This window comes from Physella acuta, unplaced genomic scaffold (genome assembly GCF_028476545.2).
Source record: "Physella acuta isolate Inbredline_101_S28 unplaced genomic scaffold, ASM2847654v3 ptg001016l, whole genome shotgun sequence".
NCBI lineage: Eukaryota > Metazoa > Mollusca > Gastropoda > Physidae > Physella > Physella acuta.
Window position 1 is genome coordinate 37,290 of NW_026732533.1, and position 27,119 is coordinate 64,408.

At 38.1% G+C, this 27,119-nt stretch overlaps 2 protein-coding genes across 2 annotated transcripts in view; one reads left to right on the forward strand and one right to left on the reverse strand.

Moving 5' to 3' along the window:
- Positions 1-2,437: 2,437 nt before the first annotated feature.
- On the reverse strand, positions 2,438-5,194 carry LOC131954616 (large ribosomal subunit protein eL30). The gene is made up of 5 exons (XM_059318393.1): positions 5,129-5,194; positions 4,967-5,017; positions 3,358-3,503; positions 2,774-2,904; positions 2,438-2,543 (listed from the first exon to the last, which is right to left on the reverse strand). Exons 2-5 carry the CDS (start codon positions 4,985-4,987, stop codon positions 2,488-2,490), a joined length of 354 nt encoding a protein of 117 aa, XP_059174376.1. The 5' UTR covers positions 4,988-5,017; positions 5,129-5,194; the 3' UTR covers positions 2,438-2,487.
- A 2,085-nt stretch (positions 5,195-7,279) lies between these two features.
- The window catches only part of LOC131954615 (exostosin-1a), a 76,093-nt gene continuing 56,253 nt past the window's right edge, over positions 7,280-27,119 (forward strand). Inside the window, exon 1 of the mRNA XM_059318392.1 lies at positions 7,280-8,815. Coding sequence (XP_059174375.1) covers positions 7,875-8,815 — 941 coding nt within the window. The 5' untranslated portion in view covers positions 7,280-7,874. The remainder of the gene's footprint in view (positions 8,816-27,119) is intronic.

Genomic DNA, 27,119 nt, shown 5'->3' on the forward strand with positions numbered 1-27,119 from the left:
CGTTGCAATCGTGAGAGCAGTTGAAATGTCAAACACATCTGATATGTAGGCCTGCAATTAACGACACACGCAATATATGTTTAGTAACATACAGATCTACAAATAACAAAAAACAGACACTATGATTCTCATATGCTGGCCCACGACACACGTTATACACGCAACATACTTCGAACATACTCATAGGGCCTGTAGCCCTTACAAATACCGACACACACAATGATTGTAATATTCAACCGTATGCGTGTTGTTAAGACCATCGCATTAGTAAGCTTAACCTAGGGGCATACACAGGTAAAACATGATTAAGTCATATTTCTCCCATTTATTAGTTCAAACTATCAGTTATTCTTGCTCCGCATTAATCTTTTAAATGTTTTTGAGCAACTTTATATTTTATATCCAAGTTTAAATCTTTATAATTTACATTAGAAGTTATTCGTTTAAAAATTACGGCATTTTTATAAGTTTTCATTTTTTCCGAGGGTTATTTAAAAAATTATGTGACGCCTTTCTTGCTCGGAAAACTAAAATGCTGGTTATCCTAGCTATTTATAACTATTATAAAAAATTAGGCCTAGGTTATATTTTCTAGAAACTAAAACGATTCATTGACTTCTGAGTCTATATGATCTGATCATTTTAGTTTTACTTTTAGGATCTTCTAAAACTGATGAGTTTTTAATTTAAAGATAGTTTTATAAAAATAAAAGTCAGTCTTCTAGGAAGAAATTCCAATTGGACAAAGTTACCATAAGTTTATTTTTTTAAAAAGGTCTCTTGCAAATTTTTTTTGTTTCCTTACTTAATTAAAAATTTTTAGTCCATATTTTAAAACAACTTTAGTTAACTCACAACTTTATGTCCTGACCCCTACAAGTTTGCAGCTGTTTCAATCAATGAATGAAAGTCACTTTAGAACAAGAGTTCACCCCCCTGATCACACATGAAGATCTCGCCATAGGAAAGTAGTATTGACCAGCCCCCCCCCCCCCCCCCCCAACACCTGTTAAGTCTACAAAGATGTGCGTGAATATAGATAATAAAGCAGCCCTAGGTAAGCAATATAGACCAGTTTTTCAACTAAGCTGATCTTACCTTTCACTATTATTTTTAGGGAGGAGTGGAGGAAGGTTGTGGGCTGCACCTACATGCCCCTCCTGAGATGCAATATTTCTTCCAGACTTTTTTCTTCGGGGGGGGGGGGGGGGGCTGTTTAAAAGTATATATTTTCTATATATAAGTTCCATTCCGTTCGGGGGGAGGGTCTGTCCCGCCGAAGAGATGCCCAGACTGCCCCCCCCCCCCCGAACGAAATTTATATAATTTATATAGAAAATATATACTTTTAACAGTTATACCACCCCCCCCCCCCCCCCCCCGGAGAAAAAAGTTTGGAAGAAACACTGGAGATTCCTGGAAGAAACTCTGCGCATATACGTTGTAAAATAATACAAACATAAAAGAACATTAAAAACACCATCGTGCATATATTTTTTTGGGCTGGAGATTGTTAGATCTGCCCTTGGTTACTCACACAACCAAACGACGCTAATCGTGTGTCGCAGTGGCGTGGAAAAGAGAGCTCGGGTAATTAACAAATGACGTCATGCTACACGTGGAACGTCCCCTCAAGGATCGTCAGATACTATCCACTACCGATTTGAGTTATTTTTTAGTGCAACTTTTTGAAATAAGAAGTCTTATAAATAAACATTGATTTACTGAACAGTTCAGTCGAAAACGAATCATCCCCCCCCCCCCCCAGCTATAAAAAAAAATAACGCCTGTACCACCAATATGATATACCCACCAGTCAACTACTTGAACAATCTTCCGTGGAATAAACAAAGCTAATAATACATCACATATTGGAATCCAAAGCACTGAATTTCTGCTGCTTGAATATAAACACCCAGAACAGAGCCCCACACTTCTGATCCTGTTCAGTGGGGGGGGGGGGGTTTACAGTAAATTCTGAGTCTCAGTTGTTCCCACAGCCCAGCAGTAAAATAATTCACCCAATTACTCCCACTCGTCAGGCCTGACATTTAACACTTGTACTGTGTAGACCCTGGGCTCTTACTGTATTTTTACAGTATTGTATACTCTTTTCACACCTAAGCATTTTCTAAATATATTCTAAGGTAGCCCGCAATTTAGAGACGAGCATTGCACTGGTAAATTAAAATTTTGAACTCCCAGACGAAATGTACTACCCTTAGAATTTATTTTGAAAATTGCGGACAGAAGGCAGTGTAGCTAATAAAAAAAAAAAAAAGTTCAGTCTAACTTGCCCACAAGGTTACAATTTTTATAGTCAGAAGTGAACATAAACTACTTCAGCATGTATTTCATTTAAAAGTACTAATCCCGATACTGCTGTTATTACAAGCATGAGCCCAAACAAGCAATTAGTAGCAAACTAACACATTCACATAATGAAACATAAGAATTTTTTTTAACAGACAACTTTATTAATCCAATCTAAGATGCAGCTGGCTGTTGCTCTGTTGGCATGCTGCGGATGATATCAGAGTCACCTGGAGAAAAACAAAAAATATTTAACATGTGACCAAGATTATAATTCACAACATAATAAACAACAGAAATAATGTACAATGAATAAAACTTTCCATGGCGAAGTAACAAGTCACCACAGGAAGACTGTATCATCCATGTCAATATATGGCAGCATGGAAGGGCAAGCAGCCACAAGGCTGTTCCCATGGTTATGCCAAAACTTAATATATGTTCAGAAGTTTCTAGTCACCTGGGTCTGTGATTGACAGTGTGCAGCAACGGAAATACTTTCCGCAGGCTGTACCTAGCTCAATATTGTTTCCACCATAGTGATGGACACCAGTCTTGGCCAACATAGCATAGTACTCAATCTCTGACTTCCTGTAACCAATGGTACAATCAAAATTTGAGCAAAATGAAGAGGAATAATAAAAACAACAACAAAAATGCACTTCAAGACAACATCAGACAGGTGTAACCAATTTACTTTGTTAACTGACATTTTGTAATTTATTATCACCACACACAAAATAATTACTGTCTACTAATACTAAAATTAATTACTGATATAGACCTTTTAAATAAAACTTCCAAATAATAAACCAAGCATGGTCCATGCTAAATCAACTGATGTTCAGATAGCTTTGAAAAGAAAGCATAAAATTGTGAAAAGAAGAATGACTTCCTCTTCACTACTTTAACAGCAGCTCCGAAGTCTAATTAAAATAAATCTTATATAAAAGTATTTAAATTAAAATGCAGGTAACCAACTAAATGATGGCAATTTGAGCAATATTTAATTTTTGGGTGCTTTACTGCTATATAGATCTTTACCTCAGTGGTGGAGTGTTGTTGGCAATAATTACAAGCTTAGCTTTTCCAGCTCTCAAGGTCTTGAGTGTCTGCTTATAGCCCAAAACATATTTGCCAGATTTCATCACCAGTGCCAAACGGGCATTGATGTTGTCTGCTGTCTTTTTCTGTAAATGCAAAACAAAGGTTTAAGTCAAATAGACTTGTTTAAAATGTATTTAAACCTAAAACCTTGGGCCAAAGTCTTTTATGCTGTATTTTAAATTTTTGAAATGACTACGAGTCTTGCAGAGCGTGGCCCTTAACGAAGTGACTATTCATATCGCTAGTTGGATTTGCCATCGTGTGATTGAAAATGCTTATTTATTCCTTCTCCAACACTTCCAGTGTGGTTGAGGCAACAGTGTGCCAGCTGTAGACTGTAGTTCATAGACCTGGAGCTCCAAGTTCGAACCTGGGGCTAGCACGACAGATACTGGTGTCTTATTTACATTTAATCTTGTTTGTATTGAAAACATGATGGATGATTATTTTAAAATAAATTTTCCAAACATCGTCACTGGCGTGATTGCTTACATGTACTATCATGTGAGTGAAAAATCCCATCATGGCCCACCTGAGTTCAGCAGGCCTAAAGCATACATCAGAATGAATACAAGTTCAACGAGAACGTCTGTGTCTTCACTTCTCCTCCCCCCTCAAGCAAATTGAAAGTCTAAGTTTACATAGGATTAATAATATAGACTTAGATCTACCATCATGCATGCTAGATAGCTGTAAAACTGTAAAAACATCACCAAATGGCAGTTTGATTTAGCTAGATCTAGGACTATCACCTGACCCGCTATTGACACTGTACTGTTTTATATCAAGTTCTAGACTAGATCCCTAGAATACACTTAACTAGATCTATGTCAACAATAAATGGCTAACACAACAAAAAAAAATCGGGAGTCCTGATATCTATTTTTTTAGATCGCGTGCCACATAGGATAAAGATTTAGCGTAAAGCGAAGCGAACCACGCAAATGCTGCCTTAAATTTGTTTTCCAATCTATTAATAATACAATCAACAACACTTTAAAAAGTAAAATATTTCAATCATTAAAATAGAATCTAAACAAATAAAATAAAGAAAGAGTAGAATGGCAGCAGAGAATTTCCCATCAAAAACAGTTACCAAATTACGCCCAATTAAAACCGGGAGTTGTGATCCCCTGTGTGACACGCTGCACTTTAAAATTACATACAGTAGTGTAATTTGTCAGATATGCCAACGGGTTGGGGGGCGGGGGGAAAGGGGAATTTTGTGTGTATCATAGGACATTAGTATTTTTAACCCCAGCAAAGAACATCAGTATCTTTAAACTTTAACCCCAGCAACAATCTCTAACACAGCTGCTGTGTGCTCATCAGAAACTACCCTCATGAACTTCTTTCCTTTTCATTTTTTGTATTTTATCAGACAGTTCTTTAACTACAAGCTGTGATGTTATACAAGTCTAGTCGATGTCTAAACCCATTATTTATTGAATGGGGGGAAAAAAGGTAAACTTGAGAGAAGAGAGACAAGGTTCTGAATTGATGAGTTGGTAGAAATCTGGTGTGTGATAAAATTTGATTAACTCACCGCTTTCTTCTGAGCGACCATTTTCGCAGTTCAACAACCTTTTCGTTTAATCTGTAACGGTAAAAGTAATTCTAGTGTAAGTATTAGTTCACATAAGTTCAAAAATAACTAAATTACTGTAATTTTATCTGAAAATAAGACCATCGAATTATACGTGCTTACCACGAGGAGTGTGGAAGTAAAAAGGAAGTTGAAAGAAATCGGACGTCTGATTTTAGCGGAATGCTGTAGAGGTTTAGTTTCGATACCACTTGAATTTGATATTAAAACTTATAACTGTGAATATCTATATTCTTGTATTATAATTCTTAAGATGTATATAAGTACATTAAATATAGAAACGTATTTCTACTGCAAAAGGTTTGATTTTGTATGCGAAAGAATAAAATTAGGCATCTAATCGTAACCTTGAATACATTTACGGTTACTCAAATAGTAAGGAAAAAAACGAAAATAACCGGTGATCTTATACGAAAATAGCCAGTAAGCATTGGCTATGGGTTAGTTTAATTAATAGTTTATATATTTTTGATAATCCCTTTAAATGTTTTGATTAATCAAAAACTAAAAGAAGTAAGAATAAAACTAGGCCAAACAAGATTTAAAGCTGTTTCTCGATTCAGCGACATATAATAGGCCTAAATAACCATTTATCAGATCAATCGGCTAGATTAAAAACGACGAGGGTCCAATCAGGATCGTATTGTGCTTAAAGACAATTTAACTTAAATCAATCATTAACTGATCAAGCAAGATGCATTTTTTTTCTAAAAATTTAGCCATTTTTCGCATTGGGTTTACTCCCCCATAAATGGTGTCACCCGGTGCGGTCCACAACACAGTCCGTCCGCCCCCCCCCCTCCCACCACCATCTTCGCGACGCCTCTGTATGTGTTGTCGTATGTTATTAGTTGTATGTAAAGAAGGTATTAAATACATGAGCATCGATAGAGAAATGGTGAGATCGAGAAATGACGCATTACATCTTCAACAGTCTCGACTACTGTACGCGAGGAAACGATAGCTAATCGAAAACAAACACTTCTTCATTCGTAAACAGTGTGATTAAAACCAGGGGGGGGGACTACCTCAGCGCATGTCCACGTCTATACCAGTTTCTTTCAGACATTTTGCTCTAGAGGATAGCAGGGGGGGGGGGGGAGTTGTGGCACAATAATCACTGGTAACTGTCAAAGACGTAGGTAGGGAAGGTGGGTGGGGCTAGAGGCGTAGCGACCCTTCCCGGCGCCCGGGGACAAACTTTCAATTTGGCGCCCCCTCGGGAACAATCTTTCAATTTTCAATTTGCACCCCCCCTCAAACTTTCAATTTGAACCCCCCCCCCTCAAACTTTCAATTTGCACCCCCCCCCCTCTAACTTTCAATTTGCACCCCCCCCCCCCTTAAACTTTCAATTTGTTTTTCCAACCCATTTTGGCGCCCCCCTAAGGTCGGCGCCCGGGGACATATGTACCGCTCCCCCTCGCTACGCCTCTGGGTGGGGCTGTCGCCTAGGCGCTAACCCTAGGGGAGGGGGCAAACAGGGTAGACCTGCATTACTGCATTATACAGTTAATGTTTTAAAAAAGTAGAAATAACAAACAGAAACACTAGTCCAGAGTAGCCTACTCAAGCTCATATGATAAACGACAATCTGGACAGATTACTACAAGCTACGCCTACAAAATTTCACTCCTGCTATTAAAAAAAATGATATATAAAGACAGTTATTAAACGCGAACATATCGCGTAACGAGCTTTTAAGTTCACGTGAAGTAAGAAAAAGTAACAAATATGCACGATATGTTATTGTTAACCTTTAATTTAAAAGTTTTTGTGTGATGTATTTAAGGCAAGCCATCACCAAGGGGAAGCTACTTTCATAGTTGACGCAGTAATTTAAGGATGAGTATTTTCCCTTGAAAATTAATGAATTCAATATATATAGGCCTATATATTTTTTATATATTGCAGTACAGATGAAAAAAATATTGATACGTGTAATATGCGTTAGTTATATGAATTCTGTCATATACATCAATCTAGTTATCAAAATAGGTTAGACTTTTGATGAAATTTCTTAAATATGGTCTTTTACTTAATTTAATTTTGTCAATTATTCTAAACCAAGAGACCAAATAAAACCGAATATTCACATTAATTATTCTTGGATTGTTTAATGCACACGTGATCGCGAATCGAATTATGCCAAATATGCGCAAGTGATTCAAGTCACAGCGCACTTGTTGAATGCGATAGCGTAATCTAATTATAGGTTACAAGGAGTGTACCTAGTTTAAGGGTATTCCCGATTGAGTGTGGGCCTAGTTAAGCGTAAGGCTGTGATTTCGAAACGGGACTTTTCTTACAAACTTATCTATCGTTTGTTCGGTATGGAAGCCAGAATATTGTATTAACTTGAATTTTTGTACGTTGAGCGTATATCTGAACACCGGATAATCCTTTTTTCTTATTTTTTTAAAAAATACGTTTCTAAATTGACTGGAAACTGGAAACTTTCGTTTGAAGAGAATCTGCTGTTCCCTTTCTTACTGTGTGTCGATGTCTTTCGCCTATCAAACAACCATAAAATGTTATAACAGTTTTTAAGTTTGATATTTTCTTTGATTAAAAATTAACCAGTCATGAAAGATCACCATTTTATTTCTATAAACTTGAAAACGTCTCCCGTTTCCCTCCTGCCCACATCAGAAAGATTCGCTACTGTTAGATGCGAGACGCGCATGCGCGAGCCAATATGGCGTCCTAGTGAAATCTAACGGTGTTTTGTGTGTGCTGGCGAAACAAGCCTGGAGTATAAGAGCCGTCTGTTGTTTTGTGTTGTGGGTCAGGACCGTGGGGGCAGCAAGATGATCATTTGGCTCCTCAGGTGAAGACAAATGTGCGAATGCAGTTTAAAAAGAGATTCACTCTTATCTCCATGTTCGGATTCCTGACCGTTGTTGGCTATTTGATCTACACCCGTTTTCATGCCTTCACGACGAACGGATCCAGTCTTAAGTATCGCTCGGTCACCACCGACAGTACAAACAGAAAAAAACCTCATGAGCATGGGGATGCCTTCGGCCCTCGATCCTACCTCGCGGAGGATGTGTTCTCAGACGACACACACACAGATCCTGAGAACCGCTCCCAGTTGGAGACCCGCCAGGATTGGAAAAAGTGTCGGATGGAGACCTGCTTTGATTTCAGCAGGTGTAAAAACGGTTTCAAAATATACCTGTACCCTCGCCAGGCATCAGTGTCAGCCCCATACGCAAAGATCCTCAGCGTCATAGAAAAGTCTCGATATCTCACAGCCAATCCACACGAGGCTTGTATATTTGTTCCGTCGATCGACACTCTCGACCAAGACGTACTCAGCAGAGACTACGTCCCAGATGTCGACAAAAAATTACAGAACCTTCCGTTTTGGAACGGTGGCCGAAACCACTTACTCTTCAACCAGTATTCCGGTACTTGGCCGAATTATTCAGAGGAGCTCAAATTCATCGAGCAGGCCATGCTTGTGAAGTCCAGCATGTCTATAGACTGGATAAGGTATGGATTCGATGTATCCATGCCTCTTTTTCCCAAAGACCATCCGCAGTCTGGCGGTGATTTAGGATATTTAAACAACGCTTCCAACTCAATTCCGTCACTCCGGCATTATTTACTCGCCTTTAAAGGGAAGAGATATTTGAACGGTATAGGTTCGGATACGAGGAATAGCTTGTACCATTTACACAATGGCAAGGATATTGTTTTATTGACTACGTGTAAGCACGGGAAAGGTTGGGAGAAATTAATGGATGAAAGGTGTTTACAGGATAATGATGAATACGAAAAGTAAGTATCCTAAAATGTAATTATGAAATAATATTTTTAATTATTATTCAGTATTTTAAAAAGTTATTTAATGTATAACACATCTTAAAAACAAAATATTTCATACAGTTTCAATTTTTTTTCCTTTGTATTGGATAACAATAATGTGTGCTATGGGTTTGTTTTCTAATCATGCTAGGAACAGTGATAGTGTTGGGTTGGATTACTTACTTCTTCTATTAATATACCAAATGATACATTTTCAAAATGATAAATATGGCCTATAAATATAATCGGTAAAAAAAAAATTTAAATTAATTATCTGTGATTAGTAAATTGTTGGACTTAAGCCTATAGCGTCATCTAAAAGAAAAATGTATTTGTATAGGCCTACCCATTCAATTTGTGAATATTATTTGTTTTAATATTCATACCTTTTTTAAAATACTGAAAAAGCTACTACGGCATTCTAAAAAATTCTATAAAGCATTAACAATACCAATGATATATATTTATGTAGGCTTATCTAAATTAAATTCCAAAGATGTAAAATTCTGTTTGTCAATTATATTTAAAATTTAAAAAAAAATTATAAAAATACATTTTTAAGAGAAAATGTAATTGAATTTTCAACATTAAGTATGGAAATCTCATGAAAACCCAGCATGAGTACACCCACCTTCCCCACATTACACACTCTTTAGAAACCCCTTACATTACATTATATTATAACTGAAACAAAGAGGCCTTAAATTTCCTGTTACAGTTTACACCCACCCATCTGTGTGTCATAGACTTCCTGTTGATTTGTTCTGTAAACTTAGGAAAACTTGATTCAGATTTTTTATAAACATTACCAAACAGTGTAGCCTGATTAAAAGATTAATTTCTGACTGACTTTGGACTGAACTAATTTTTTATAAGCTAATTTATCAGTTAAAAAAACTATAGAAATTTTAAAAAAGAAATCCTTCTAACTGTAATATTTTGATAGGCTTAAAACTATTCTTAAAATATGAAGTAGTGTTGATTGTTTCTAATACAAGATTTTATTTGTAAACCACTTTATAATGTTTACCCAGAGTTGTATATACAGATGTCAATTGTCATCTAAATATAAAACACATCACTGGTGTGAATAATCAAATAAGTAAAAAAAAAACAATTTAATATTTTTTGCCCAGTTTGAATCAACATAATAAAATAAAATAAATGACAGATCCAAAAAAAATAAAAATTAAATATATATGATCAATACAAAAACAATTAGAATGTGACCATTATGAAAAGATAAACCGTTTGATGTTGTTTTGATAAATACATGCCCATTGGCCAATCTGTGATGAAGTGTAGTGAAGCAGTTTGTGGAGATTAGGAATTTTATTGCAAAGTATTGATTAAAACTAAACAATAATCTTTTGCTTCTTTCCAGTATATATACATGATTGAACACTCAGTGTTGAAGATGTACATAAAAGAGTGTACTCAGCATTGAAGATGTAAATTTTAAGTGGAACTATAGCGGGTTGTCTTGAGAAACTGACTCATTGGTTCCTAATTAAACCATGGGAAAATCGTAGCCTATACCCACAAGAGCCATACACAAATCTTTTTATCAAACGGGAAATCTGTGCCAACTTGCCCCCCCCCCCTTCCCCCCTCGGCTTTTCCAGGACTTAGAACGGTTTAGCAAGCTAGTCTCTCTACCAGTTGTTAATAGTGGATTAGCGACACTCTTGTATGGTTCTAGCGGTATTGTAACGGCTGAACCTAACTTCACGGTTGAAGATGGATCCCACCGATACCCCATGTACCAAAATGTTGAAGTGGGTACAGTTATTCAACTTTTAAAAATTCAGCTTAACCCCTCCCCCACCCCCTCACACACGAAACACCCCATTATCAGTGTACTCTGGTTTGATGGTTGCGAATTATCGTTACAGCCATTACGAAATAACAAATCTCTCAGCATAATGCTGGCCCATGCGCCCCCCCCCCCCCTCCCCCTTTTCCATGTTTCGTCTTACGGTATTCAGGTTGGCCTGCTATTTGTTCGTTCGCGATTTCCATGTCACTCCTCTAGGCGAGAAACTCGTCTTTTTTTTTTCTAGGGGTTTAGTGTTTCGCTTACGGTTAGTTTGGGGCTGTGTTTCGTTATCGGCGATGTTGATTCAACGTATTGCTCCATATCTGTTTAAATTTCTACTGCAGTCTAAACGGATTTTTTTTCTCTTTTAGCAGTCGTCTTTACCGTCTAGCGGAAAGCACCAAAATTTAATCCTGGTCTGTTCAACAAAAGTGTGAAGTTATTTAAATGTTAAAATATTTGTCTACCCCCCTCCTCCTCACACACTTTTAGTGTATAAATGGTTAGAACTCCCCTCTCCCTATTCCTCCGCCACCCTCCCCGTCTTCACACAGCACCTGATTGAAAATATTTTCTTGACCAGGTCGCCCTTCAGCGTTTCAAATTTACTTTTCAAAATTTAGTTGTTTTTTTTTCGCCCGCAGGCAACAAGCAACAATATTTTCCTTTCTTATCTTTAAAAGTTTTGTTTTGAAAAGGAAAGAGGCCACATCATAAAACTATTAAAACGTAAAAAGAAATCATACCGCTTTTAGCCTCCTCCGATTTAGCTTGCCACAAAGTAACAACGACATTTTTAATAATTAATTTTCATTCTCCGGGAAGCATTAAGCGACCCCTGGATGTAAGGGGTCGTAAGAAGAAATTAGGGGTCGGGAGTTAGATGGGAAGTGCGGGGATCTTTGTTTAAAGGCGGAATCGTAGTTAGTTTTGAATCGTAAAGCTAGTTTTGAATCGTTATGTTAGTTTTGAATCGTTATGTTGGTTTTGAATCGTAAAGTTAGTTTTGAATCGTAAAGTTAGTTTTGAATCGTTGTTAGTTTGGAAGTGTTTGTTCTTCTGCAGTGGTGTGCCAGGGTTGTGGGGGGGGGGGGGGGGGGGAATAGAAATAATATTACATTTAATATTACATTTCTATACGAAATACTTAAACCATTTCCATGTATCAGCACCGTCACCACCTGAAGTTTCAAAGGGCCTCCAACCTCAGATAAATAAATCTCTGAAATAAACCTTACATCAGCGGCAATCATACGTTAACATCACCGCGTGAGTTATCTGATGTCAGTGTAAAACCCGTGTTATTTTGACTTTAATTAACACCTAGGGTCCCTACGTTCCAGTTTCTCTTGTAGAGGTTTTGTACATTTGTCGTATGTGCGGGAAAGACAAGCACACTACGACACGGTTGGTAGACTTTCGGTCTGTTGGGCTAAAACTTAAAGCAGAACGAGGAATTCAGAAAACGTATTCAAATGTGGGTCAGCATTCTTCGCATCAGGTTTCACGTCTGCTTGAAATATTTTTTTTTTGAAGACGCGGGGTGTGGGGATTAGATTAAAAAAATGTTCATGTTGTTAAATTAAAAAAATGTGTAACGTCTTGGACAAAAAGTCTCCACAGGTGACCATGTTCCTGCTGCTTCACGGTTCACTTCATCAATGGTCATCAAAAACCTGCGCAACATGTCCTTTTATAGTGCCTCGGCTGTGGTGTATTTTGTACCTCGGCTGTGGTGTATTTTGTACCTCGGCTGTGGTGTATTTTGTACCTCGGCTGTGGTGTATTTAGTACCTCGGCTGTGGTGTATTTTGTACCTCGGCTATGGTGTATTTTGTACCTCGGCTGTGGTGTATTTTGTACCTCGGCTGTGGTGTATTTTGTACCTCGGCTATGGTGTATTTTGTACCTCGGCTGTGGTGTATTTTGTACCTCGGCTGTGGTGTATTTTGTACCTCGGCTGTGGTGTATTTTGTACCTCGGCTGTGGTATATTTTGTACATCGGCTGTGGTGTATTTTGTACCTCGGCTGTGGTGTATTTTGTACCTCGGCTGTGGTGTATTTTGTACCTCGGCTGTGGTGTATTTAGTACCTCGGCTGTGGTGTATTTTGTACCTTGGCTGTGGTGTATTTTGTACCTCGGCTTTGGTGGTCTTTGTACTTCGACTGTTACCTTCTTAACAGAAAACTTTTCTCGAGTACATTCACATGTATTCATTAGTGACGTATACTCGCAAATCGAAAAACCCCCGCAGTAAATCCCCCCCCCCCCCCCACCCCCGCCCATCATTTATGCTTCTCAAAGTTTTGCCCTTATTGCCCTTTGTGTGTGCTGTAACCGCACATATAGCCCATATATATATAGCGGCTGCACTACCTTATTGCCAAAGCCCAAATACTAGTCTCTTTTACCATACACACATAGCCCCATCATAATGTTTCGCCATATTCATATAGCAACATAGCCAAATGGGTGTCCGGTCAAAAAAACCCTGGACAAATACCCCCTGGACAAAAACCCCCCGCGACATAAACCCCCTGGACAAAAACCCCCCGCGACATAAACCCCCCTGGACAAAAACCCCCCGCGATATAAACCCCCCGGATAATAACCCCCGGACTGAGGTTTATATAGAGAAAAAATAACGATGATGTGAACCAAGAAATTTTTAAAAATTACATTAAATTAATGTAATTTTTTTACGACTAAGAAAATAGTTTCTACCTAAAAAAAAATGCTTTTCGAAATCAAGGAGTGACCTTAGTTGTATTTGATCAAAGATCGGGCACCGACAACACCTTAGATATAGGCCATCCACATTTGGGAGCCGTGCGGATCAAAGCAACACATTCAAAAGATGAGAGGGATTCACCGGCGGAAGCTTGGTTCATATCCACCTTGGCATACAGAACCATGGTATAAATATAAAATCAAATTTATTTCTCGACAAATCGTATATTTTCTGGAATGGAGTTCGTTCAATTCAGGACTCTGGCCTTCAACAACTCTACCAAGTTGATAGTGAATTTGCTCTCAAGCACAGAATGCGTTGGCCTTTGTTCCCATCGAACACATGAGTTATGCCTTTGAAAAATTATTGGAAATTTTCCCTAAGAAGCAACGCCGATTGCAGACTACTTTGAGGACTACTATGTTGGCAGACCACAACGTCGAGGTAGAAGACAACCTATGTTTCCACTTGACATGTGGAACATGCACACACGTGCAGAAGACCTTATGCCAAAAACAAACAACTCAGTTGAAGGCTGGCACAGAAGTTTTCAGTCGAATATGGGATGTTGCCCTCCAAATATTTGGAAATTTATTGACTTTATTAAAAAGGAACAATCTCCCCAACAAGTTTATTGTACACATATTAATTCAGGTCACTGTTTACCAAAACAGAAAAAAAATATATTGATAGCAGCTCTCGAATTTTAACTGTTGTTAAAAATGTTAATGAGTCCACCATTATTTAGTATTTGCGAGGCATCGCTCACAATCTGTCTTTTTAAAGTTATAATAAAAATAAAAGTTTTTTCTTATGTTTGTTTTGTATTTTTATATTAATTTTGTTTCTCATCATCTTTGGTTTTTCCTTATATAAACCTCAATTGGGGGGGTTTTGTCCAGGGGGTTTATATCGCGGGGGGTTTTTGTCCAGGGGGTTTATATCGCGGGGGGTTTTTGTCCAGGGGGTTTATGTCGCGGGGGTTTTTTGTCCAGGGGGTTTATGTCGGGGGGTTTATGTCCAGGGGGTTTATGTCCAGGGGTTTTTTGACCGGGAGCCAGCCAAATGTACTCTTTAAGCACATAACCCCTACTCACACATATCATAATGCCTTAAATATAGCTCCATAGTTCTAAAGATACTTTTTAATTTTTTTATTTATTATGTCATTATCCGCACATCAAATGCGTGTTTATATTTATTATGATTATTTCTGCGCTAAATTACCTTTTTATTGATTACAGCAATATCTACATTGAATTATTTTCTGATATACACACACAAAATTGCTTGATATAAATAATTTTTATCTTGATGATTCGTGTCCCGTATCCTATTGACGTCCGCGGATGGATTTTGACGTCATGCACGCGTGAGCCGTTAACGGCCTACATTTTGGCACCGGGTTAAGATATAATGCATGTGCATGTTTCTCAGTTTGGCGCGTGAACTCGGGGGGTTATTTTTGGCTTTGTTTTTCACTTCTTTGCTCAGATATAGATGGTTTCTATAAATAGAACCGTTTCCAGGTGGTTTCAGGTAAGCTTTAAACAAAGCCGGCTGTTAAACTTAATCCCTGTATTAGCCCACTTTAGGATGAGCTTCCGAGAACACACCTACCCTTTAAGTGTTTTCTACCTGTGGCTAACCGCCGTTAGGTAACAAAATACAGGTGTTTATTTCTTCCTTAAAGTTTCTGTTTTTACGGTAGGGTAATTAGGTAAGTTTGAATTATTGCATAACCGGTTTATACCATTCTCAGGTGTCCCTTAGCTGGCAGGTTTTTACAACACAAGTCACACCTTTCAGTTGAAAGATTTTGTATGACAGGCAGGTGTTTTTATATGACTGTAAATAGTGATGTGGTTTCTGGGGCGCCGTGTCGACTCGGTTCTTTGGGCGCTGTGATAACGCGGTTTGTGGGGCGCCGTGATGACGCGGTTCTTGGGGCGCCGTGTTGACGCGGTTCTTGGGGGCGCCGTGATGACGCGGTTCTTGGGGCGCCGTGTTGACGCGGTTCTTGGGGGCGCCGTCATGACGCGGTTCTTGGGGCGCCGTGATCAAAAGGTTCTTGGGGCGCCGTGATGAAAAGGTTCTTGGGGCGCCGTGATCTCCACAGTTTTAACGACAATCTAATGATTAACGAGACCACACTCCATAAACTTTAGTTGTTGACCAAATTTAATTGGAGAAACATTTGTTTGACCAAAGGCTTTGTGATAACTGTTGTTCATCTAAATCCTGTTGGGATGATTTTGATGGAATTGTGTGACAAGTCCTGCTGTGCTAATTTATCTAAAACACCTCTGGCGTCCAGACCCCCTTGTCCCATCCACGAAATTAGTTTACTTAACGCCGCTGTCACCCCACAGTGAAGCTAAACCTCCCTCACCACATAAGTCCATTATTTGACCAGTGTCCACTAGCACCGCCCCAGTTCCAGACAGCGGTCTACTCACCAGCTATCGAACGGGATGAACTCATTCTTTGGAAGCGATGGACGTGGTTTGAACTTTTAACCCCGCCCGTCCATTCCATTGTTTGCATAGCGCTACGGCGTCGGTTTTTTTTTTTGTATGTGTGTGTGGCAGTTATCGGGAAATGTCGTTGTGGAGAAAATACAGCGGGTAAAAACGACGGCAAATGTCATGACATAATGTCGCCGTGTCTGATGAGCCCATCGCTTGCAATGACATACGTACATCTCCGACAAAAACACAATTCAGTGACACAATCCGATAATACTGACGCAATGTAAGGTCACATCTATCTAGTTACAGAAGCCCCATACGACACGATCCCAGTGTAAAGACATATTTGATTGTATAGGTACAAAAGCCCAATACCACGACACATCTATTTAAGTTCTCAAACTTTGTATAAGAAAACAAATCTATATACAATACACAAGCCAAATTCAAGGACACATATCTACATAAATAGGCTACAAAAGCACAATAGTAAAGACACATCTATATACGCACACAAGCCAAATTCAAGACCACATATCTACATACATTGGCGTAGGCGGGGGGGGGGGGGGGTTGGGGGGCGGGGTCATAACCCCCCCCCCCCCCATAGACCCCTCGGTATATATATATAAAGTATGACGGGGGGGTGGAAATCGAAAGTTTGAGGGGGGGGGGGGTGCAAATCGAAAGTTTGTCCCCGGGTAAAAATTGGACCCCCCCCCTTGAGACGATCCTGGCTACGCCACTGTCTACATAGATATGCCCACAAAAGCCCAGTAATAAAGTCACATCTATATTAACTAACACAAGCCCAATTCAGGGGCACATATCTACATAAATAGGCTACATAAGCCCAGTAATAAGGACACATCTGTATACGTACACAAGCCAAATTCATGGACAAATATCTACATAAATATGCCCACAAAAGCCCAGTAATAAAGACACATCTATATTAACGCACACAAGCCCAATTCAAGAACACGTATCCACACACATAGGCTACAAATGCTCAGTAATAAAGACACATCTATATACGTACACAAGCCGAATTCAAGGACACGTATCTACATAAATAGGCTACAAAGCCCAATAATAAAGACACATCTATATTAACTAACACAAGCCAAATTCAAAGGCACATATCTACATAAATAGGCTACAAAAGCCCAGTAATAAAGACACATCTATATTAACTAACACAAGCCCAATACAAGGGCACATATCTACATAAATATGCTACAAAAGCCCAGTAATAATGACACATCTATATTAACTAACACAAGCCCAATTCAATAACACATATCTACATAAATATGCTACAAAAGCCCAGTAATAATGACACATCTATATTAACTAACACAAGCCCAATTCAATAACACATATCTACATAAATATGTTACAAAAGCCCAGTAATAATGACACATCTATATTAACTAACACAAGCCCAATTCAATAACACATATCTACATAAATATGCTACAAAAGCCCAGTAATAATGACACATCTATATTAACCAACACAAGCCCAATACATGACAATCTTGACGTGTCCACACACATCCGCCATTCGACACGCCCACGTAGACATCTGTTTTGGTATTCAAACACGCCGTAATACGTGTTCCTACATGCACGCGATCCGGGCCGATTGCCGTCCGTTGATTTCGTTAAAGCCGCTCATCGCCCGGACATCACCTTCTGGACATGGACACCTCACAGAAATACAAACAACCTCACATCATCCCCACTCTATCACTTGACCATGGCAGACAGCCTTGAACTTGGGGAACTCCTGCTTATTTCCTGTGATTTTTTCTCTCCCCCCCCCCCCCCCACCCCAGGCTACAATTAGTCATCAAATAATTTTATGTATTAGTGCTGCAATTGTCGTAAATCTAGCATTGTATTTTACATTTATCACAGTATAATTTTTTTTTACGTCGCTGTGGATTAAAATGGTTAAATTTAAGAAGCTAAAACAAAAGACTATAAAACTATGAATCAGTCTATGATAAGGTTTAATAAAACAATCATGTTCCGATATGGATCACCCACCGAGTGATTCATCTTGTCACGAGTCGGGTGTTGAGGGCCAACACTGCCCGAGTCAAGTAGTAGTTGCGGGCCCTTAAATATGGGCTGACATCGTTGGTGCTTATCTTTACAAAGAGTTGATACCTACACATACCTAGACATAGCTACACATTTTTAGACATAGCTACACATACTTAGGCATAGCTGCACATACTTAGGCATAGTTTCTTATACTTAGGCATAGCTACATATAACTAGGCATACCTTCACAAAACCTAGGCATAGCTATACGTACCTAGGCATAGCTACACATACCTAGACATATCTTCATACACTTAGGTATATCTACATTATACCTAGGCATCCTACATATACCTAGGCTTAGCTACACATACCTAGACATACCTACACATAACTAGGCATAGCTACACAGGCCTAGTCATCTGGGAAGTCCTCATAATTAGTCCCTCCCTAACACATTAGTAATCTTATATATCTCTGTACTGTGTAACATGTTGCATCCTCAGTATACAATTCATCACACTTTCCCCACCAGCCGCCACCCCCTCCCTTCCGTTTCCCACCATTTCACCACGGGCTAATCCCAGTGAATTAATTGTAATTAATGAGTAAAATACTTGGCGCTTGAACCCTATCCACTGACACACATATAGCTTATGTTAGGCGTAGTTTCTGTATTAAACAAAACATGCAACACGCTGATACAGTTTAGTGAATAAAAGTATGGTACATGCCTAGCTATGCAGTACGTCTAGATATTCATACAACGCAAGCATGGCTATGTATATTATTAACATGACTCTTGCTACGAGTCTATAATAATATATTTAGCTAGAGATAGTGATAGTATGACTTTGGTTTCAAATTTCATCCATTTGATATTTGACGTGCCTAAATATACAAGTAGATAAAACAAGGGCGTGTGCCATTAAACTCACACTGACTTTCAGACACGCTGACACATCAATCAAATATACATGTATCCGTAGGGCAGTATGACGCGCTTGGTACCATCGTCACCCAATATACTTCCACCATTCCTCGACAGTGGATTAAACCAAGCTATAGCATTACTGGAGAGAATGCATGCATATACCATATTGTATAATGAATGCAAATGCGTTGTTTTATACAGTGGGACCATTAGTAAATTTGTACTGTTATTCGTCCAGATTTTGTTAAATTAAACCAATTTTACGAGAACAAAATAAAATAAAAATTTAAAAAACTTCAAGACACGCAACCTTTTATTTTACCGTGCCCTCACACCTACCTCGGTTGAAAATATGCGACTATACAAGACAGCAAAATGTTCCAGAAAAAACGTTCTTTAGAGCCTTATCAGAAAACAAAAAATCATTACCACCTTGAGTCATCTTTTCCTGTTGTACCTTTTATTTCCACGGTGGCCAATAGCGAATCGATTAGGGACCGGAAGTAACCATTCGTTTTCGCGTGCTCTTCCGCTGTCAACGCTTTCATAAATGTGTTGATTTTTTTTCTTCGTCTGTTTCTATTTAGAGAGTGTCAGTGTCGGACATTATTCTTGTGTATCTTGTTCTCACTTTTAATATGGTGTAAAACACACTTTATTCTTACACATCTTGTTCTTACGTGTAATGTCTTGTAAAACACAGGGCCTTCACTATACTTTGACATATCTTGTTCTTACATTTGATATGGTGCAAAGCGTACACTTTATTCTGAAACATCTTGTTCTTACTTGTAATATGTTGTAAAACATATAGTTAAGTTTATTCTGAAACATCTTGTTCTTACATTTAATATGTTGTAAAACATACAGTTAAGTTTATTCTGAAACATCTTGTTCTTACATTTAATATGTTGTAAAACATACAGTTCAGTTTATTCTGAAACATCTTGTTCTTACATTTAATATGTTGTAAAACATACAGTTAAGTTTATTCTGAAACATCTTGTTCTTACATTTAATATGTTGTAAAACACACAGTTAAGTTTATTCTGAAACATCTTGTTCTTACATTTAATATGTTGTAAAACACACAGTTAAGTTTATTCTGAAACATCTTGTTCTTACATTTAATATGTTGTAAAACACACAGTTAAGTTTATTCTGAAACATCTTGTTCTTACATTTAATATGTTGTAGAACACACAGTTAAGTTTATTCTGTCACATCGCAAACTGCCAGTCGGCGCACGTACACCCAGTTCTAAGCCAAGATCAAATACCGCAGACCTGTCTGGAATAATAAAATATCACTGTGTTGTCCTACATCTCATGTGGTTTGAGATTGCTGTCATGTTATCTAATATGTGTAGGTCTCAACTTGTTTAACCTCTGAGTTAAGGGAAATCACCATACTAAAGGGAAACCACTTAACGAAATAAAAACCACCTAACTAAAGGAAACCGCTTATCTAACAGAAAAACCACCAAACTAAAGGGAACCCATCATACTAAAAGGAAACCACCTACGAAATGAAAACCACCTAACTAAAGGGAAACACCAATCCAATGGACATATCACCAGATGAGCGGAAACGACCCAGCAGACGTTGACTGGTCTACTGACCCTAGTGTCGCAACATTCCCCTGCCCGTCCCGCCTTGAGGGAAAGCTCGTTAACTACCTGGGCTACCTGCGAGACTTCACGTTGTCCTGCAGGTACACGGACAGGTAGCCCGCAAACGTCTGTGACAACACCGACGGCTTTGTGTGACCGAGACAGTTTGACACGTCCCCCCCTCCCCCTACGGGAGATCAGTACGTCATCACCCCTCCCTGGTAGAACAATCATCGCCTTAAAAAAACGGAATGTCACCTGGCCAGGCGCTTGTCTGAGGTAATTAAAGCGAAAACATCGCTAATTATTTTAGTCTATGTTTAGTAAACATACAGCTCGTAACTTTCAATCTCTCGATTCGGTGGTGTGAGCGAAGAGACGGCCCCCACCCCCGCCCACCTAGATGTGCAGCCACCCCTATGCCTAATTACGCGAACAGCTGCACGCGTGCATCCATACGCACATCCGCACACAACTTGGTCGCACATCATCAACTAGCAAATTACCCGTCCAAAGTGTGGCGGGAGTTTTTATAATAAAGCTAACTCGTCTGCTGCTGAAAGGAAACCACTAATTAAAATAAACAGCACATCCCTTTTCGTCGAAGCTAAATAGCTAAGTGGTTTTGTTAGTTTGTAACTGTATCCCTTCATTCTGTGTGTAACGGTATGACTGAGAGTGCTAAAAATAAATACTTTCAGTAAAAAAACAAAACAAACAGTCAAACCTTATTTTCTTCCTTTATTGTTTTTTTTATGCCTCAGACATGAAAATTTACAGTTCTAGTTTGCCATGCCAAGTCAGCCTTAGTATTACAGTTTTCATCATCGGCTTGTGAGGACGGATACATATAGTAATACTTCTTCCTGACTTGCACTTTCATTCATTGAAGATGGTTTACTTATACGCAAATCAAAACGTCCAATTTCAATTATATTTTTAAAATCTTAAATTTAAATGTATAATCAAACGATGATTCAATGCTCTGTGGTGATATTTTTAAAAATTGCATAAAAAACGTTTTGATAACAATCTTTTATGTAATAATGCATTAAAAAACGAGAAAATAAATTATTTAAAAAAATATATAATAATACACAACTATTTAAATAACTAAAGAAAAGCGTGGGTCACTATTTATTGGATACCTTAACAATATATTAAATAAATTTGGGATTAAATGAAAATAACATTTAAATATTCTAAGCATCACGGATGGTAGGTTAAGTTAGTGTTAAACCATTGTCTAATGTCAACAAGCTTGAGTAGTTTCTATCCACATTTGAAGCTCGTGGGCTCTAAAACAATTTAGACCTACGTATTCCTTGACAGCAGCGCCTAACGTCGTGTCTTCTGCAGCGAAAAAACACCTCAACACTCCAGCTGGGCAGTGGGCATCTGTTACGTTTCACGGGTACCTCACCGTTGGTCTAAACCCTGTCATAACTCTGATACTGACCGTAGCATTTAAAAAACAATAACAGGTACGGGAGAAAAGAAAAAATAGTCTTAAAAGCTGAAGTACCTTTATCCCCACACCCCCGGTTCGTAGCTTACAGAAAGATATTTTGTATTGTTTTCCTATAGTGTTGTCTGTGGTGTTGTTGCCTGTTGTGTTTGTCTGCAGTTTTGTCTGTTGTTTCGTCTGTCGTGTTGTCTGTCGTGTTGTCTGTCGTGTTGTCTGCAGTTTCGTCTGTCGTGTGCAAGAAGGAAGTACTTTGCAGTTATCTTGAATCACCATTTTGCCGTGTCACCTAATTTTCTAACTTGGCCATTAAAAAAAAATATCTAAAGTTTGTTTTTGTAGATGGGAGCTTATTAGTTCATGCGTTCCCCCCTCCCAACTCTTGTTTCTAAAAATAGCGAAAATACGTTTCAAATTACCTCCCCTTGTGAATTAATAAAAATCAATTAGGGTGTCGCTGTTATTCTTGATTGCTATGCCACGAGGCATATCAACACGCCAATGTAAAAAAAAAAAACAACTAAGCTGGCATATCAATCATCGTACACATTTTTAAAAACTTTTTAACCTAAATTTGTATTAAAAAAAAAACAAACAAAGAATGAAAATATGCATTGAATAAATACCGCAAAGACGAAATCGTTTAAACGAATGTGACGTTTTGACATATTTATTTTGATGTTTTGTTGCTTTTTTTAGAAACCTACGGCGCAGTCTTTCAAATACAATAGAACAAAACAAAACAAACAACAACAAAACGGAACGTTTTTTTTATTTAAGCTAATTTTGGTTCTAAACGAAATTCGTTTGTGACTAATTAGCTTCGTTGCATAATAATTATTTTCATTAGAACAGCAATATAAAACACATTTCCTAATTGTTATAGTAAAAAAATTATATTTGAGAATTGAAAATCTCTAAACCCAGACTGTCCGCAAGAAAAATATTTTATTTTGGGGGTAGGAGAGGATGGAACCAAGGGTGGATAATTCTAACCCAGTGGTTCCCAACCTTTTTCGGGTGGCGACCCCCTTTTATAAAAAGTAAGTGACCCGCGACCCCCATAGAATTAAAAATCCGAAATTAGTATGGAAATCAATAAGCACTAAAATAAGATTTTCTAGTAGACTTTCAATATGAACTACTCTTGATAACTATTTTAATAGCATGAGTAAAATTGCATACTATTCACTAAACCTTCGTGGTTAAGTTTTTAATTTTAAAAAAAATTTGTTAACGCCAACCTATGTCATTATAATTATCTTAATTTTGTTTTTAACCGAAGAACAGTGTTGAAAATATATTCTCGAAAAGGCAATCAATTTTACGTTTGGGTATGAATGGTGAATACTACACCAAAATTGTGTCTGCAGTTTTTCATCTTACTCGGAATCATTCTACAAATCAAAGAATTCATCTTGTAATTCATCGGGAATGCTGGCAACATCATGGGAAGAAGAGAATGAGTAATGCGTAAATGCAGATTCTTCTTTTTTCAGCTCAGAGAAATAGCGATGCAGTTCGTTTTCAAGAGATTCTAGATGCCCAGAAATCGCTTCTTTCAAAATTTCTCAAATTTACAATATTTCCTAGATTTATTTTCTTTACCAATTTTGCAGCTTTGATAAAAATGCCCCGAGATTATCATGGAAAGTTATAATATTCGTTCATTTTCCCTGAAGCTTCAGGTTAAGCTTATCTTGATGTTCGAACACATCTGCCAGGTATGATACTCTCTCCAACCACTCTATGTCGTTTTAAGTATACCAAAAAGTCTTGTTTCCTTTGCACTTCCAAAAACAATTTGATTTCAGATATCAATTCATAAACACAATTTACAACATTTGGTTTGACAGCCAGCGTACTGTAGTGTAGAAGAGCAGAACCTCGTGATATATATTTATGTTTTTGCTCAGTTCTTTGAAGGCTCCAGATTTTATATAATTTACGACTTATACTAGCAATGGACTCTTGATGTCGATTGGTTAGGGCAGTGGTTAGGGAGCTAAATCTTTTCTGTTTTCTGAAAGCCCGATTTTGAGCTAAGCATAGATGGCGCATCATCCGTACAAACCCCCACAGCCGTTCTAACCCATTTTAATCATCCAGTTTCAAAAAAGGTATTTATTTTCTCCATGCTATCTTCACAAAAGAGCAACTCTTCTTTGCTATCATCCGCATGAATATAGACACAGACCAGCAACTGCGAACACGAACTCACGTCTGTTGATTTATCAACTTGAAAAGCAAACAATGGTGAAAGCTTAATTTCGATAAAAATGTGTTATTTAACATTTACGTACATGCAACGTTTGATGAGATTTTCTCCGATTGTTTTTTTTTTTTTGCTTGGCATTTTCTATCGCGACTTCATTTGATGCCTGCACTAATGCTGGTGAAAACTTCCTGTTCGATCAAGTCTCTGGCGTTTGCAACTAGCTTCTTATCTACGAAAGAACTCCATATATTTTTTGGTGTGTTCCGAATGACTCGTCTCAAATGGTGTTTTAGTTTTGAAGATTTCATAGATTCGTGACTGAGAACAACTTTGTACAGTGCGCTTTGTTCCTTCTCTATTACATTTCCAGTTATGTTAATGAAGCCGAATTTCAAAAATTCTTCTAAATATTTATGTTTTGTTTCAAATTACTAAGGTTTAGTATAACCGTTGGCGACCCCCCAGAAAGACCTTCGCGACCCCCAAGGGGGTCGCGACCCCCAGGTTGGGAACACGTGTTCTAACCTCTCCAAACCAAAATGAACGCCCCTGGCTGTACGCCGGCCTAGTTTTGAGAGCTGAGCAACTGTCGATATTGTCCCGGCACGTCCGCTCTTTGAGAAATATTTTATTGGGCCCCTAACCAAACACTGCACTGATTTATGATGCGGTAGCTATTGGCTTGTTCGTAGACTGCACTCGGGAGGGTTTGGCCTCGTCAGAGCTCGGGTTCTTCGCCACTTGCCGTAGAGTTAGCAGCGTTTGTTGTACGTTGACTCTTGTGATAGGAGACATTGTAATTTTAAGGTTGGGTGCTGAAGAAAGATGGGATAAGTAGTTGACACAGCTCGTCGCAGCTTAATGACGCTTAGGTTAGATTTGGAGGTATAGATTTAGTTGTTGTGATGAGGAATTGCTGTTCTTTAGCTATGGAATATAGCTGTAGTGATGAGATATAGCTGTATTGATGAGATATAGATGTATTGATGAAATATAGCTGTACTATGGCGATGAGGTGTAGCTGTAGTGATGAGGTATAACTGTACCATAGCGATGAGATACAGTGCAGTACTGATGAGAATGAGGTATAAATGTACAGTACTTTACAATAGGTCTCTAGCACCAGTAGTTGGCCTGTTGTCCCAATAGAACTTAAACTAAGTTGAGCAAATTTTCTATTTTTAGCTCTGTGACAGAGGGGTCATCTCATTCATCTAAAATATATTCTTTTTTTTTTTTAACACAGGCACTAGCTTGATAAGTTACAATATTTTTACGCACCACATTGCAACTCGATAATATAGGTTTGAATTAATGGTAACAAATGGTGCGCAAATAACTAAACTACACGGCGACATGTGGACAAGTGCGACACGCCACATTCAGACAACAGCCGCATCGGCATCAGTGTTCAGTACTAGTCTAATTAAAGTTATATTTAAACAAAGTAAATTTTTTTCATAACAATAATTTGTTATGGACGTTCAATACTTAACTGTGGTTAAATTTAATTTTTTTTTTGGGTAGACTATGACCGTGTTTTGATCAGTAATGAAGTATTTCCTAGTCCAGCTATAATAAGACTTAGAGTTATGTAATAAATTGATCTCATTGTTCAACTTGTTGTTTGAAATTTATAGGTTTTTATTGATTTTATCAAGCTTTATATGTGTCTCTGTAACTTGCTGAAATTTAGCACGAGTCTTGACTTGTAAAGTACACGTCATTCGGTGCACACTTCACTCAGTGCACGAGTCATTCGATGCACATTTCACTCAGTGCACACGTCACTCAGTGCACACGTCACTCAGTGCACACTTCACTCAGTGCACACGTCATTCGGTTCACACTTCACTCAGTGCACACGTCATTCGGTGCACGCGTCATTCGGTGCACACTTTACTCAGTGCACGTGTCATTCGGTGCACACTTCACTCAGTGCACACGTCCCTATTCACCACGTCAAGCATTTTCCTCTTGAAAAATTTTCAGCGTTTTTAAAAAAAAAAACGACGGAAAGCAATAACTTTCCAGTTTTAACTAATTGTGGTATTAAATTACTTATAAATTGCCTTGTAAAAATGTTTCTGCTTTCTAGCTTTGTTTGATTTTTTTTTCTCTTTACAAAGCAGCGAAAATAAAAAAAAAATTCACTGTAGATTTTCATTGATTTAAAACAAACATAAAATTGAAAATGTTTATTTCATAGTCAACTCAATCATGAATAAAAAAAATTAAATAAAAAAAAGCTTTAGAATAACGTTAGACAACTCTGTGATTAAACGTGTCACGTAAGGGAAACAACCATCGCTAGGTCACTATCTAGTGTTGTAACAAATCGTTTGGGGGAGGGGGTAGGTGTGCAAACAGGAAGTGGAAGATTTACAGTTAAACAAAACGGTTTGCCGGTACCTATCGTAACACAATCGCAGTGCCAAGCTGAGGTCGTATTGTTTAGCGGGGTCCTACAAATAGAAGAACAAAGGGCGAAAACCCATATGTGGGACATCATCCAGTCTAAAGACCATTGTTAGATGACCCTGGTTGTCTCGCCTTGACGCCGGCCGCTGGAATGTCGGAGCTATGACCTTTAGACAATCACTTTATACATCTGACCTTTATATTTTTTCTCTCTCGAATATCTGACTTTTTTCAACCCTCGGAGGAAAACAATGGCCGACACGAGAGATGAGCCAAGTGAAATTTTAGACTCCTGAAAATAATAATAGGAGAAAAACATTCAGTGTCATACATTCAGTGTCGTAGATTTAGTGTCACATATTACATCTAGTGTCATACATTAGTGTCATACACTCAGTGTCATACATTAGTGTCATACATTAGTGTCACATGTTATAGCTAGTGTCAGTCTTATACATTTAGTGTCACATATTACATCTAGTGTCATACATTAGTGTCATACTTTTCGTGTCAGACATTCAGTGTCATACATTCATGTTAAATCTA